We start from the raw sequence: 17,348 nt of genomic DNA, 5'->3' as shown, positions 1-17,348 counted from the left end.
CGTTGGTCACAGGGCCTGAAAGTCAGGTAGGGAGAAAGCAGCAAGTCCTATGTGCCTGGGTTTTAAATGCTGCAAATTGAATTGCTCACTATGGTTCCAGGACAGGGATGTGATGAACAGCCAGATGGGCGCTGAAGGGAGCCAGGGGCAATCCATGCACTTGTCTGCTGGCAAATACGGAGTCTGGAACTCCTCTTCCATATTTAAGTCCTAGCAAAGACAAGACTAGCACGGAGCCCAGCAAGATGTTCCACTGAATGACAAACAAGGAACATCTTCCAGCAGACCTTAGAGAAATGAGCTGGAATCAGGGCAAAGTGTTAAAATCAGTGTTAGGCATCGGCAAAAGCACACAGCAATCCTAGACCAATAAGAAACAGATTGGGAAATCATCAAGGAAAAGATTGGATTACGTGGCTGGTGGTTGAATTAATTCAACCTCATTGGAAAAGCAACTTGGCAAAATGTATTTTGAACTTTGAAAGTATTTTATCCCTTGATTCGCCAATCACACTTTCAGGAATCTATCCCAAGAAAATAAACAGAGATTCCAAAACTTTTACACAAGAAATGTAATAATCACAATATCATTTATAATAGTCTAAAATTATTCTAGCCTAATATGCTTTAGTACCTACTTACATAAGTAATTTAGGCATATTCATATGTGTTTGTTATTCAGTCCTTGAAAACACAATTTCAAGGGATAGCTAAATAAAATTAGAAAGTGATCTTGCTATATTGTTAAGTAAAAAAATAGAATATCTGAATTTAGTAAAAAAATGATTTGCCAAGAAAAAAAAAAGGCTTTAGAAAAATGTACTAAAGTACTGGCAATAATTATCTCCGTGTGAAACAACTTCAGGTGAATTTTATTTCTTACAATATCTTTTTTGGTTTTCTAATTTTAGGAAACAAGCATTCATTATTTCAATACTCACAAAAATTAAAGCCTTGCTCAAATGCCTGGTATTGATTAATGAAACACACAATTAAGTTTCCTGTTTCAAATGTATATGCCCCTCCTTGGAGAGTCCCATTGAAGTGACAGAGGGGCTATACAAAAATGGACAGACCCGTGGTGACAATAAATTATAAAAAGAAAGGGGCGGGTTTATTTTGATCACTAGATAAGAATAAACCGGGAGGAAAAGGGACACAGGCTGAAGCAGAGGCAGAGCAGCCAGAGGGCCACTGAGGACCCCAGAGTGGGCGGCCATGACCCTCAGAGCGGGCCACCCAACCCGTGCCTGGCACTGTGGCACTGGATTCAAAAGAGACAGGTTACCTGGTGGGGTCTCCTGTGTGGATACTGTGCCTGAGGAGGAGAGAGGGAGAGGGAGAGCGGGGATAGGAGGTGACCTCTGATGTCCAAATTGAATTCCATGGAATTCAATTGCTTCCAGCGCCTCTGAGAAGCTAAGGTTAGGCATTACTTTTAAATCATCTCTAAACACAGCTGCAGCTTCATTACTGGCCCGTTGGACACCAGGCTGCAAATCTAGCACTGAGAAAAGGGTTTCAAAAAGAAGAGGTCTGAGGTTGTGGCTCCAAGGTAGGTACTTGCCTAGCATACAGGAGGCTCTGGGTTCATTCTTAGCATGAGAGAAAGACGGAATGATGGTGTTTCTAAACATGTCGCTTGTGTGTTTGCAAACCAGGTATTTGCACTGAGTACAGTGAAATCTGCATTAAAGCATATTCAGCCTCTAATGGGCAGTTCTCTGTCTTAAGCAATTTCTTCAATATGATTCTCTGCAGCAGAACCCAGCACTTAGTTTTAAAAGTTCCAGTTAAAATCCCATATTTTGGCTATGCAATTGATCTTTAGGGTAGATGCAAAATAGATGTTTTATTCTAACTCCTTGGATTTTACACAGTAATTTTTCCTAAACAGTTGCATTAAGGTTTAAAATGCATGCTAGCAGGTAAAAGATTTTAACAGATTGAAAAATAAGACTTTATTTTCTGACAAGAGTTAAGGATTTCAGGGAATTATACGATGTTGAAATTTATTTCAAGCAAAACTAGTTCACTGTTCATGAAAAACCAAACCAAAATAAGATGGGGGTGGGGAGAGGAAATCCCCACTGTTTATTGCTTATAAAAATGACTTCTATATTGCTTTCACTCCTTTATTTTAGGATTCCACATAACCAAGGCTGGAAGATAAAAGAGGGGCATGAAAGTATATGGAAGACGTGATCGTTTTAAATTTTATTTCTGGGATGAGTAAGACATGTCTGTCAAAGGCAAAGGTGAATTTGAAAATTTTTTAATGTGATGAAATAGTCTCCCACATAAACTCACCAGCCAAGTATGCATGTATAACATTATTAATAGTTATATACCATAATATAATTAATACTATATAAGTTCAAGACTTTGGTAACAAAAATTATAGTGAGAAATTTCATGTACTTCTTTCAGAATCTGATACATCTCACAAAAATATAGGTAAAAATATAGAGAATTTGAGTAATATAATTAAGCAACTCAATTTAATACATATATATAGAAATTTCTTCTTAAAAATAGCAAATGACACATTTTTTCCTGTCTGTGGAATATCTATGGACCCAAATCAGTTATACTCTTGGTCCCAAATAAAATCTTAAATTTGAAAAAAGTAGAGTGATCACAGGTTACATTCTGATAATTCAATAAATTGGAAATAAATAATAAAAAGTTGGTTAACATTGTAATAATTTGGCAAATAAAAAACTCTCTCTTAAAAAATATTATCTATCAGGGAGAAATCAAAATAGAATAATCCCAAATGCAATAGTTGAATCAAGCAAAGATCAACAACAGATGCTCAAAAGAGTGAGTAGAAGATTGTTGGAAATAGGATAATTTCCTAGAGCTTGCATATCGTTCCACAGATTGAAAATAAATTACAACTGCAAAAGCAAACCTTTCTAATGGAGGCCACCACTGTAACTATAAAAATGATAGCGGGGCACCACAGTGCATCAGCCTGAGAACATGTGCCTGTTCAGATGAGGTACAACCCCCAGCACCCAAACAAATAGACAACACATGAAACACGTTATTCAGCACCCAACACTACCACCGAGAATTTTTGCTGAAGAAAGTTTTAACCTGAATTTCAAGCCTTGACCTAATTTCCAGTTTGCAGGAAATATAGCAGAGAAAAATATATTAATTGACACTATGAGGAAATCAGTCCAGAATGTGGAATAGCATTGGAAGCAACTGACCTGGTTTCTCTTAAAAATCAGTCATGGAAAAAGACAAAGAAAAAGAAAACCAAATGTGATACATAATTGTGATTAAACCATGAGTTTAAAAGCATCTATAATTTTTTTTGTAGTAACTAAGAAATTTGAGTATGTATTTGAATATGTACTGATAGTAATTTTTAAGTTTTTTTTTTTTCTTATTTTTAGGTAGAACAATGGTATTTTGATTTCTAAGAGAATGTCCTTATCCTTTGAAAATGGACGCTTGTGTATTTAGATAAGTCTGTCCTTATTCAAATGATTTGATGAAAAAGAAAAAGAATAAATACAGGGGTCATGGTGTAGCTCAGTGCTAGAGTACCTGAGTAGCATGCACAACCTCTTGGGTTTAAGTCAACAATAGTACCAGCAGCCAAAACAATCCCACAAATTTACATATAAATATAAATGTATTTAAAGGATGTGTGTGTGTGTGTGTGTGTGTGTGTGTGTGTGTAGAGAGAAAGATGACAAAAGCAAAATAGGCATATTATTAACAATGGGTGAAGCTAGGTGCAGGGGATGTAGATATTCATTTTACTATTAAGCTGAATGATACAAAATTGCCAACACTTGGTCATTCTTGAACTTCAAAATGACAACTTTCTATCTAAATGTACCACTGGAGACACTGGAAAGGTCTACATTAAAAATGACTCAAGGAACAGAGGGTTTCAGTTGACTTCTATTAGCCTCTAAAGATGAGATCATTTCATGTTATGCTATTTCAGACCAAGAAAAAAATTGAAGTCTTTAATTCATGTTGTGAGTATAGCATAGCCTTAATAAAATCTAAACCCAATAAAGATAGCCCCCCTCCAAAGAAAACTACAGACTACTCTCAGTTGTTATTATAGACACAAAATTTTAGCTAGAGCAAAATAGCCTGATAATATAAGGATAATTCAATATCAAGACATCAATATATTTCATCATATTGATAAATTAAAGAGGAAAAACAATATGATTATCTCAGCATGTTGGAAAAGGTTATTAATAACATTCATCCAACATTTTAAAATGAAAATTGTAAGTAAAATATAATTATATAATGAGTACTGGGCACTGCTTAAAGGATGTTAATCTGTATTTTCTCACTTAATGTTTACACATTTAATTTTCAGTAATAGATGGCATGATACCCTCATTTCATGGGTAAATGCCCAGGAAGGGGAATGCTGGACCTTTTAGTAACTTTTGTTATTATCCTTCTTTTTCTAAAATAAGCATTGAGAACTATAAATTTCTTTCTGAACACTGATTTAACTGTGTCACACAAATTTTGCTATGTTTTCATTTTCTGTTACTTTGAAATATTTCCTAATTTCCCTTGAGATTTCATCATTGACTCTCTGATTGTTTAGAACTGCGCTGTTTAATTTCCAAGTATTGGAAGAGTTTCCAGTCGTTTTTTATGATCTCTATTTCTAGTATAATTTCATTATGGTCAGAGAACACATACTATATGCTGCCAGCCCTCCTTCATTTGATAAAGTTTGTTTTATAACTTCAGATATTGTCTATTTTGCTGTATCTGTATATACTTGAAAAGAACTCGTTCATGATGTTCTTGGGTGGAGCGTTCTATGCATGTTGATAAAATCCAGTTGGTTATTTGTGTTGTTCAGTTCCTCTGTAACTTCTGATGTTTTGTTTTCTTCTTAGATTAATTATTCAGGGAGGGTATTAAGTTCCCAACTCTAAGTGTGCATGTGCCTATTTCTCTTTTGGCTCTTGTGTTAAAGCTGTGTTGTTAGGTGCATACCCATTTCATACAGTTGTATCATTTTGATAAATGAACTCTTTAATTACTATGCAATATCCTCTTTATCTTTGGGAAATTTTCTTACTCTGAGGACTATTTTGTCTGAGATTAATATGACCACTCTGGCCTCAGTTGGATTAGTGTTTGCAAGGTATAACTTTTCTCATTCTTTTACATTCAATCTACCTATATCATTTTATTTATAATATGTTTCTCATGAATAGCATGTAGTTGAAACTTATTTTTTATCCACTTTGACCATCTCTTCCATTTAATTCTTATATTTATATGATTTAAATTTAATGTAATAAATGGTATGTTTGAACTTAGATCTACCGTTTTATTACTTGTTTTCTGTTTATTACCTCTGGGTTTTTTTTTCCTGATTTACTGCCTTTTGGGGTTATAATTTGAATTTGTTTTGTATTCCATATATATATACATATATATATAAAATTTAAATAAAGTATAAATTTGTTATGACTTGAATTTGTTTTGTATTCCATGTATTATATATGTGTTGGACTGTTGACTATATCTCATTTTTATATTTTAGTGGTTAATCTAGAACATAAATATGTAAAATTTCAATTTATTTTAAACTGATTTTTTGCTACTTCAAGTAGAACTTATACAATTTAACCACCTTATAGGCAGGTTTCTTTACCCACTTCCCCATAATATAAAGTTAAAACAATCACATATGTTTCAAGAGTCCTAAAAGGAGAAGAAGAGTCTACTATGATAGATATTTACCATTTCTGCTGTCCTTTCCTTCGTTTTTGTTGTTCTAACATCCTCTCTAATGCCATTTCCCTACCATCTGAAGAAATTCTTTGGATATGTTTTTAAAGACCAAGTTGGTGATGAAAAAAAAATGATTCTACTATAATGCAGATTGGATCATTTTTTAAAAATAATCTACAAGTAAACTAAATCTTTTATTTGTCATCTTTTATTTTGCTGTTAAGTCAGTTCAGTGTTTTTGTTCTATTTTGTTTTCAGATTTAAAAATTCCATTTCTTCCTTTTTTGTTTTTCTTTACTGCTTTTTTTGTTTTTGTTTTTCCTACTTGTTTCCATTATATTTGCTTGACTTCTTGGGGCATGGTTATGATAGCTGCCTTAAGGTTTTGATCAGTTAATTCCAATATTGGTGTATCATCTTGGAGTTGGCATTTGGTTAATTATCTTTTTGCTTGAGCGATAGTAAGATGTTCCTCATTTGTCACATGCTGAGTAATTTTGGACATATCCTAGAAATTTTGAATATTTTGTTAAGTGACTCTGGATCTGGATATGTTAAGTGACATAGGGTTTCCCATGGAAAAATTCAATTTTTGTTTTATCAAACATTTAATCAGAGTAGGTCCAGGAAACAAATTCTCACTTGCCTTCTGTTATCTGTGGTTCCAATGTCAATTCAGTTTCAAAGTCTGTGCTATTCAGCTCTATTCTGCCTCCCAGTGTTCAGCCTGGGACCTAAGTAATGCTCTGTCTTGAAATTCATTTCTCAAAGACTTGGTGTGCTGTTCAAGGTCACATATAGGCATACATAGCTTAGGAGTGAGCCCAAAAGTTAATGGCAACTTTACAGGATAACTTTCTTAAACTCCATTCTCTTTACAATGGTCTCCACATTTTATAGCTTTACAGTGCCCCTTTTCTGGTCCTCTGGCTAAGAAGTAAGTCTTTTATCCCCTACACTTTTATATATTTCCATGATTTCCCCAGGACATTGCACCTGCCTCCAAAACTAATTAAAGAGAGGATTAAGACAGAAAAATCTGCACTGGGAATCCTCCCCCTTGGTCTTGTACCACAATTAGTTTGGTTGAAATTTTAGGTGTTCACCCAACTGTTGCTGCTCCTGTCACCTGCTGTTCCATGATTGCCTGGTACTGGGGTGAGACAGAATGAAAAATATAACAACTAATCCAGGGAATTCTCCCACTCATCTAACCCATGAATTTCTTCTTTTCTCCTCCCTGTACCAGAAATAGAATTTCTGTCCATGGTTCTTTCTTTCTTTCTTTTTTCATGGTTCTGTTCTTTGAATTGCATTGAGTCTAGGTCAAGAGATTCCAGAGAGAAGAAAATGTGGAAAACTCATTGCAGGTTTAACAGTTCTCTGAATTCTGATCCCAGCCACCTTTCCCCAAACCGTGGGCTACCATTTGCTTTGTAGAGTCCTAAAGCAAGGGCTTTTGGTTGCATTCAATGGAAGAGATGGGGGAGAAGTGTGAATGCTCCATTCTGACCAGAACTAGAACCCACTCTGCCACCCTTTGAATAATCCGTTCCTTCTGCTGCACTTAAAATCACTTTTCTTTCAGACTTCACTTACATATAAAGATACAATGATTACTTGAAAGAAGGCAACTATATATTGGATTGTATTTTATGATAACATAAAATACTTTTATATAAATACTTTCTCATCAATAGAGCATTTGACCATTGTTTGGTCATCGGTGACCAATAGGTGAAGCTTATTGATATTGTTTTTCACAGGAACAGGTTCAGAAGAACGTAAAGAAGAATAGGGCTAGTGGAAGATGGCTGGGGATCATGGAGAGAAAGACTGTTGTTATCTCTGGAGCTGAGAGGTTCTGTATACAGAAAGAAGGCAGCTTAAAGAACCCAGATGGCATTGGAAGCAAATTTAGGGGCTGCTAATTCACAAAACTTGTTATAAACCTTTAATAATTTGGGACAACAGAAGGTTACTATAGTTAACCAATATTGCTAATGTAATATGTCAAATTAGATTGATTTGAGTAATAAATATTTGAATTTATGAAACATTGCTGAAGAAGCTAAAGAAAACAGAACACAATTTTAAAAGGGAATAGCTACAAATAGTGAATATAAAGCATTATTCTACTTCAAATAAGTAAGTTAGTTTTCCATGTTTCATGAGAGCATATTTCTCTGGTCTATCAACTGAAACAAATTGATACAAAGTATATAAATTGGTACAAAATCAATATAAAATATAAAAATCAATACAATTGTTGAAATGATACAAATTAAATATCTGAAAAGTTCCAAACAAAGATTATTATGTGAAGAAGGAAATAGAAGCATGTTCTAGAAAGACTCATTTTAAGCTGCTGGATACATGCAGTGCTTTTTGTGAAAATGTTTAAGAAGTTATCATTTTGAATGCAGAAGTAGGAGTTGTCTGTGAAATTGATGGATCTAGTTACTACACAAAAGGAACTAAATTCTCTAGAGAATATTTTTGTTCTGTTTTCTATGTAAGCCATGCAATTAATTAACACTTCATAAGTGTGTGTATGTGACTTAAGCAATAAGTGTTTGAATCACAAAGGGGTGCATAGGAGTCCTTTGGCTATTATAGCAATATTTGTTGGACATTTACTTTAAGTTTTAAATTCTTCATATCTTCAACAATTAATACTTATAACTTTTAAAGAGATATTATTTTGTTTTTACAAATAATAAAATTGAGGCTTATAAAAGCTGGAACTTACTATGTACAATCCCACAGGTAGGAAGAAACAGAGGCAAGGCTGGAACTCACATATCCTAACTCCAGAGTTGATGTACTTATTTACTACATTAATACACCAATTAAAAATTATTAAACATGCATGGGAATTTGGATCCTAGAAAGGAAACCAAATAGAGGACAGCTAATCAATGGGTCTTAACTAGATGTGCCCCTTCATTATATTAAACTGATATTTCCTTACCTCAGTAATAAAAGAATATATAAGCAAGTATATTAACACTGCTGTAAGATTCAAGAATATTACCAAGGAGGGTTCTCTCTTTACCTTTGTGTACATTCATAGGATAACTGCTATTTTAAAACTCTGCAGCTAGTGGGTATAACTAATAAAGCATTCTGGGATGACAGAATGCTTTTGGTCATCTGCCAAAGATAGAATTTAAATATTTAACTAAATATTGATACTGTTGGCACTGAGTATCCAAAAGTTTTTTTCAGTCTTCAATGGACACAGGCTGGAGTATGCAAACTTTTTCTAGATCAATTTGGGAAAGAAGCTGATAGCAAAATGGCTTGGGATCAGAATGGGGTGGAGATGAAGGTGACAAGTTCCTGAAATTCCTCTAATTCTAAATTCATATAATCGAGGAAGACAAATGTCCCCACTTGGCTACTTTGGACTAGGGTTGGCTTCGTTTACCTTTCACTATTCCAGGTCAAAGAGAAAGACTGCACTGAAGAATTTCAGTGCAGCACGAGCAAGTCTGTCCAATCCTGATGGTGGATGAAGATTTCCTGTGTTTGTTTTGAACAGGCTTGTCTTGGTTATAAAAGTGCATCTCTTTTTTTCCCCAGAGGATGTGTTAATCAAGGCAGATGGCAGGCCCAGGAGAAGCTCATTTAGTCAGGTGGCAGAGGAGTGCACTATTTGGTGACAGGGGCCCTGGGCTTGGGCTGTCTGGGCTGGAGCCTGGCTCTGCAGCCCTCCAGTGGGCCACCTGCCAGGCCTCATCCCCCACAAGAGGCAGCCACTACTATTTTCCCGCTTTTAGAGCAGAGGCAAGACACAGGGAAGTTTGTGCCTGGCACTTTGCTCTCTAGTGTTCAGGACAAAATAGGCACTCCGTGAATGCTGGCTACTCTGGTTAGACAGTTACCAGTGTTTAGAGGTCACAGGCTGCGGTCCAGAGTGGTCATTTGTTGAGGCCATTTTATAATGCTCCCTGGGAGGCAAGTTCCACATCACATTAACTGCAAAGCTTTCCACACTGCGGTTCGGTGTAAATATATTGAAGAGGTGGGTCCAACACCTTTATCTAAGGGAACCCAGGGGGTTTGCCCTGTGATCTGGGCTCCGTTCTCATGTACTGTTGGCTGAAACATGAAGTGCCCTACCCTAAACCAAGGATGGTGTCACCGTCCCGACTTTAATGATTTGGTGCCACTGCCAGAGAGCTCCCCCTCCTTGGTCTTTGATGTTGGTTTGTAAGCGAGTGTGATCATTTGTTTGATAATCCTGTTGAGGGAGCTCTGCGGGCAAAGCTTGGCACTTTTGATTGCTCCCGTTTCCTGCCTAACAGCAGAGCTGGTCCTTGGAGACTGGGGTTGGGTTTTCCTCATTGCCAGTATGAACATATCCACACTGGTTTCTTTTCCGTGAAAACCTCCAAAATAATGCTGGAGCAGTGTTTTATTTTTCCCTAGAATTTTAAGAAAAAAATACCTGATTTATTTCTAATACCACATGAAGCACGTTTTAAAAAAAATTTTAAGAGAAAATTAAGTGTCTTCAAGACAAGAAATTTGACTGGTTCGAGGGACCAGACAGAATCATTGGAGAATGTGTTTCACATATAAGGATCATTAAGAGTTTCTCCAAGTGAAGGATCATTGCTGTTTTAAAGTCATTCACATCAAAGTGCAATTTATATTAATATCACCAATTTTTACCTTACATAAAACATTTTATTTGCATCCTACTGTGGTAGTTTGTGACTGAATGGAAAATTTTATAGGGATGAAAAAAACAACTCCAGTACCTGCCTAATAATTTTAAGAGGAAAAAAAAAGTGTAGATTCAAGAATGGAAGGCCATGCAAAGCATACAAACAAATTGCAAGCAAAGATGTTCGTGCTTATTCAATATTACATTTGCATTACCTCCCCCTTAAGCACCCCTATTTCTGTCATTTTATTTAAGTTGCAATTTACTTATATTCTGGCATTTTATGGGAAAAGACTGACATGAATGTTGGTTAATGAGATATAGCTCCGTAAACAAGCAAAACCTTGCTGAATGTAGTCAAAGGATGGACAACTGGGAATTTAAAGCCACATGGAATTGAGAATTTCTTTGATAACATTACAAACCAGGACAGGGAAGTGCATATGATGGTTTCAGTAGAACACAGTAGGAACAAATTCATTTTTTGCATACATGCGTGTACTTGCTTATATCCTAACTTGTGGTCCTGTTCCTCAGTGTTTCTTTTATTGTGTCTTTTTTTCTTCCTTTTCATCAGTGCACAGTGACTCTTCCTCCTTAGCTAGCCTCTGCCTCCTTCTGTTTTAGGTGCAAAGCCTCAGGGGCACCTGGTCCTGGGCAACCCTAGCCGAATCTGTCAGTGTCTAATATCAGCTCCATCTCCACCAGGGACAGGAATTCTAAGCCAGCAGTTCTCAGAGTGTGGACTTGGGACCAGCAGCATCAGCATTTCCTGGACTGGGGTAGAAATGTAAAATTCTCAGACCTTGACCTAGATCTAGGGGATCAGAAACTTGGGTGGGAGCCCAGCAATGTGGGTTTTAACGAGCCCTCTGGGAGCTTCCGATGCTCACCCAAGTTTGAGAAGGCATTGGTCCTGCTCTTCCTTCTCTGTATCCAGTCTGCTGGAAGTGACTTTCAGGATTCCTCCACACCTATCGATTTCAGTTTTCTCTCTTAATGTCCTTATGGATGGGTCTCTGACCTTTCTGACTGGGTTTATACCCTGATTTCAGATTTACACTCTAATTCTCAGCTGAGAGTACCATCTTGTCCACTAGCCTGGAGCCCTGTTGGCTTCTTTGCCTAAATACATCACAGTCCCACCTGTACCCATCCCCCCTCCTGGATGGGGGTCAAATATGGCACTGAATTAATCAAGTCATTGGAGACCAGTTCCCAATGGGGCATCTCCATGACCTGTAATCCCAAGCTGTATCCCCACCAGGCCAACATCACACTGGCCTATGTTGACCTCCAGGTACGTCACTCTGGACACTGTGGGTGACATCACTAGCCTTCCTTATTAGAATCTGTCTTATAACCTGGATAGCAATCCTAACCTCTTGAAGGCCCTTATTATATTCCCCTCTCCTTGTTGAACCAGACACAAGAGACCCTGTAAGTCACAGCACCTATTGAAGTCCTCTGAGGTCTTTGGAACATACAAAGAAAAGTCAGCTTCATGCTTTAGGATAAAACACATTACTGATTTGCAATTTCTACAGAATAAAGACAGAAACAACAGAAAACAAATTGCATTTAAATACTTTAATCTTGCCATCACTATCTTGTGTTCTAAAGATTCTAATTTACCTGATAGAATATTTAATACTTTTATCCTGTAGGTACTGACATCCTTTATCCTTTGCTTTCCAAGTTCTCATTTTTCTATGCATGGATCCAACCTACTGAATTTATTTTCTAGAAACATAGCATACCACTGTCTAAGTAACAATTTACAGGGGATCTAGTGCTATAGAGTTTAATGTAATATGTGTACTCATCCATAGGAGCCTACAGGTAGCCACCACTGTGAAAGAAATTGCAGACCACATTTATATGACTAGAAAATAATTCAACAAGCCTTTCAAAACACTCCCTATTCACCTTTAGTCAAAGCCCTTTTATGTGTTCAGCAATATTCACAGTACTTTGAGAGGTCTTTTTTTTCCTCTTGAATTTGGTTTAATGCATAGCTACTTGGCCTGTTTCAAACATAGGCTTTCTTATTCTCAGTGTGTGAGGCCTGCTTCTGCTTTCTGTTTGTCAAATGGATAGAAAGGTTATCGGTAAATGCTTAACAAAAGCATTTATGTTTGTTATTATATTCACTTAATTTTTCATAAATTACTTATTCAATCCCATTATATGCCAAGCACTGTAACAGAGTACTTGTCTGTAAGATCTTCTTGGAAGTCCTTTTCCAGTTAGATGGAGCTATTCCTGTCAGATGTGGTAGACAGGAATCTGGGGAGGGACTGCATGACCATCAGGATATGGGGATTTGAGAAATGACATGTGATTTGCCCACACTACTTTACCTTCTGGGGAATGGAAACAAGGACCCAGGTAACAGACACATGTACATAAAGACACAAACATCTTCTAATAGTTCTGTGCATTGTTTCAATTGATACCAGTTATCCGTTTTTGTCGACAAGTCTGCCACCTGTATACTTCAGGTCTCTAGCAATCAACTTCCAGTCAGTGACTACTGGATGGTCTCTGACTGCAGCCTTGACCTCCTTTTCCTGTGAGAAAGTATCTGACTTGTCTATAGCACCCCTTTGGCTAAACATATGGTTCTCCAACCAAATGTATTTAAGTGTTTCCCATGTCCCTATTTCTATCTTAAGTGCTGTGAGGAATTAAAACAAATTCACTTTCTCCTTGGTAATTGTTTTTAAACTCCATATTATATCCCATTGCACTCCAAGACCGTAAAGTGGAAGAACGAGTAGATGAAGAAACCCATTCCGCGCTACAGGCCATAAGTAGACACCATTGTAGGATTTCTAGCACTTTGGGAAAAGTCAGTTTGGTTGGTGCTGGGTCACACTGGCTCACCGGGGGAGTGAGGGTCAGCTTGACGCCAGGGAGGGATCCAGACATCCCACTGTCCTCTAGGTCATTCTGCAAGTACAGAAACTGAGCAGCACGGCCAAGCTGCATAGTGACTTCCTTGCCTCATAGCGCCACTCACCTGATCTGAAGCCAGGTCAGCATGGGCGTCGTTCCCCCTCCAAACACCCATACGGTGAAGAACACGAGGAGCAGCGTGGTGGTGAACATCATCTGTTTGGGCTGCGACTCGGTGTTCCTAATCGCCAAGGCAAACGCGATCGCTCCTCGCAAGCCTGTCAGGAAAACCCCAAAGAGAAAATAAGCACCTTGCATGCTTCATTTTCTTTTCAATGTTTTTATCTTTACGGTTTACTAACATGATTACATTTTTTAGCTAAATGTTTTATCTGGAGGTGATTCGAGATTCATCTGGGGTTTTTAAGAAATAACACAGAGCCAGGCACGGTGGTGTATGCTGGTAATCCCAGCCGTCTGGGAGGCTGAGGCAGGAGGATCTCGAATTCAAAGCCAGTCTCAGCAACTTAGTGAGGCCCTAAGCAACTCAGTGAGACTCTGTCTCTAAATAAAATATAAAAAAGGGTTGGAGATGTGGCTCAGTGATTGAGTGTCCCTGAGTTCAATCCCCAGTACCAAAAAAAAAAAAAGATAATAGAGTTCCTAAGTACACTCCTCTGTTTCCCTATTGATAGTATATTACAAAATGATTGCACAATATCTCAACCAGAATATTGACCTAAAGAGTAAGATACACGCATTTCCATCACCTCCAGCATCCTTCCTGCTTGACTTTTATGACCACACCCTCATGTTCCCTCAACACCTGGCAGCAAGCAGTCGGCTCTGGGTTCCTATGATTTTGCCGTTTGTCATCTTAGGGCTGTTATATAAACAGAAGCATGCAGTCCATAGCATTTTGGAATTGCCCCCCGCTCCCCGGCACGATTCCCTGGATCTTCAGGTTTCTGAATGCACCGGTACTCTGTTCCTCTGAATACTTGAGCAGTGTCGCACAGGTGGATAGTTCACGGTTTGTTTGGCCATTCATCTACTAAAGGACATCTGGGCTGTTTTGAGTTGGTGGCTATTATAACTAAGGCAGCTACAATGTGCACATAGGTTTTTCTGTGAACATAAATTTTCATTTTTCTGAGATAAATGCCCAGGAGTGCAACCACTGTGTTTTGCATGAGATTTGCATGTTTAGTTTTTAAAGAGATTATCCAAGTGTTTTCCAGAGAACCTATGCCATTTCACATTCCCACCAGCAATGTTAAAATCCTCCAATTTTTCTGCAGCCTTGCCAGGCTTAGTGGTGTCCTTATTTTTTTAGTTTTAACCATTCTGATAGGTAGGGATGGTAATTTATTGTGGTTTTAATTTCTATTTTCCTAACAGCTAAAGGAGTTGAACAGTTTTTAAGATGGTAATTTGTTATCTGTATCTCCTCAATAAATACCTTTCCATGTTTTCTTCACATTTTTAAATTGGGAAAATTAAATTGATTATCGGATTTTTTGATTGCTGATTTTTGAGAGTTTTTTTTTTCTTTTGGTATAAGGAATTGAACCCAGGGGTGCTCAACCACTGAGCCACATTTCCCAGTCCCCCGTTTATTATATATTATTTTGCAACAGAATCTCACTTAGTTGCTTAGGGCCTTGCTAAGTTGCTAAGGCTGGACTTGAACTTGCGAACCTCCTGCCTCAACCTCCTGAGCTGCTGAGATTGCAGGAATGTGCCATTGCACCTGGCAAGGATGCTATGTGTTATAGATAATAACCCTTTGTTGGATATATGGTTTGGAAATATTTTCTTGCACTCTGTAGCTTGTCTTTTCATCTTCTGAAGAGTCCTTTTCAGAGTAAAAGTTTTTAACTTTGATGAAATCTAATGTGTTGATTGTTCCTTTTATGAATCATGTTTTTGGAGTCAAGTCTAGACTGCCCAAGCCCTAGATCTCAAAGTTTTCCTTATTTTTTTCTAAAAGTCTTATAGTTTTCCATTTAAGTCCATGATCATTTTGCTATAGAGTGTATGTAAAGTGAGGGGTTTATGTTAAGGCTCATTTTTTCTCCTATGGATGCTTTCTTGTCCCATTGAATTCGTTTTTGTAAAACATCAGTTGGTTATATTTGTGTGACTCTGTTTCTGAATTCTGTATTTTGTTCCATTGAGCTAGGTACTTATTCTTTGAATAGCACACTATCTTGATTATTATATTGACAATATGGAGTAGAATGATTCTTCCTACATGTTTTTCCCAAAATTATTTAATTATTCCAATTATTTTGTCTTTCTATAAAATCTATGAGTAATATTGCACATAGCTACAAAAAAAAATCTTCCTAGGAACAATTACTTTTAAAAAATCAAGTGTATGAGAAAATAAGGAAAACTAAGCTCATGGACTTAAGTTTGTTAGTAATTAAAAGATGTTTAAAAAAATTCCAGACTGATTACATACTTTTACAATCTCTGTGACCTAAGCTAACCAATTAAAATCTGCTTTTTCCTTATTTTACCTTTTCTTCTTTAATAAAACTGTACTGATTGATATTTTGAATCCATATTAAATATATTTGCAAGATGTATTAAATAGAAAATGCTAGAACTTCCAAGTGTGATGATGTTAATAAAAATAGAAATGAAGACTTTGACAAAGAGTAACAAAAACACAGGTAGAAGCCTGGTGCAGGTCTGGAATATCAGTGGCTCGGGAGGCTGAAGAAGGAGGATCGTGAGTCTCATGTCAGCCTCAGCAACTCAACGAGACCCTAAGCAACTCAGTGAGGTCCTGTCTCAAAATAAAATACAAAAAAGGGTTGGGGATGTGGCTCAGTGGTTAAGTGCCCTTGGATTCAATCCCTGGTACAAAAAAAAAAAAAAACAAAAACAACAACAACAACAACAACAACAACAAAAACACATGCAGAAAAGAAAAATGATAAAGTAGAAATTCCCCCTTGAGAAACCCAGGACATTCAAGACCTTTCTTGTCTTTACCATGTTGTATAATAGGACAAATAAAGGCTAATAATCACAGCCAGTATAAGTCAAAAAGGTAGAGATTTGGTTATTTTTATGGGAAGATTTAAATCAGAAATGGAACATTTCGATGATCTGCTTTTCATAATCTTTACTGCAGCATTGGGTTTTCAAATTTCCAAATCTTTTCTCAATTTTAAAAATTAGATAGAGGGAAGGATGAAGGAAATTATAACCATCCTGGTGTTTTTTCTTCTGTTCTCAACCTAGAATATAACGCTCCGTTTTTATCTGCACTCTGAGAACATACAAGGGACAAGAGGCATAACAAGATCCGAGGATTAGACGAGAGAGATTTAATACATTTTGCCTGAAACAAGGAAGTGTCGGGAAGAGAGAGGAGAGTGCGCGCCGATTATAAAATACCTTCCAGGAACAAAATGTAATGGAGGAGGGAAATTATTCTAAATCTCCATGTAGACAAGGAAATGGCCCGGAGATAAGGAAGATAACATTTGAAGTAGATATTAATAAAAGAGTTTCTATACATCAGAAATGCTGAACATTTAGGAGGTCTGTACGAAAGAGGAAGAGTGTCCCCATCCCTGGGTGATCACAGAGCTGGACCCAGCTGGGGACAGGCAGAGTGGTGTATTGATATCCCTTCATAGTGGGGACTTTTTAATAATAATATTCTCTCCAGGAAATACAAATGGTGTCCTTTGGGAATAAGGGCTCAAGGAAGAGTCTTGCAACGGACTTCTTTACCTAAAGAGAATTTATAGGTCAAGGTAGAGCCCCTAGTATCACTTAATCACACGACAAGCCTGGAGACAGAAGGTGATCTTTTCATTTTCTTTTGTCCTCAAGTTCATATTGCTAAAAAATGTCCAGAAAGCAACATTAACCTCCAAGTTAGTTGCTATTAGAGACATGAGGTGATGAGACATCACCCTGTGTCTTTCTTGCTATGAATATTTGTAGACTTTCTTTACTTCTGGACTTTTGTGAGAAAGAAAAG

The 17,348-nt window shown here is 37.1% G+C and overlaps 1 protein-coding gene across 1 annotated transcript in view; it reads right to left on the bottom strand.

The window, feature by feature from the left end:
- Slc9a9 (solute carrier family 9 member A9) overlaps positions 1-17,348 on the bottom strand; it is a 547,508-nt gene that overhangs the window by 173,723 nt on the left and 356,437 nt on the right. The window contains exon 12 of the mRNA XM_047564064.1: positions 13,461-13,614. Coding sequence (XP_047420020.1) covers positions 13,461-13,614 — 154 coding nt within the window. The remainder of the gene's footprint in view (positions 1-13,460; positions 13,615-17,348) is intronic.

Source organism: Sciurus carolinensis, chromosome 9, assembly GCF_902686445.1.
Source record: "Sciurus carolinensis chromosome 9, mSciCar1.2, whole genome shotgun sequence".
NCBI classification, from domain to species: domain Eukaryota; kingdom Metazoa; phylum Chordata; class Mammalia; order Rodentia; family Sciuridae; genus Sciurus; species Sciurus carolinensis.
This window is presented reverse-complemented; position numbering and strand designations above follow the sequence as displayed.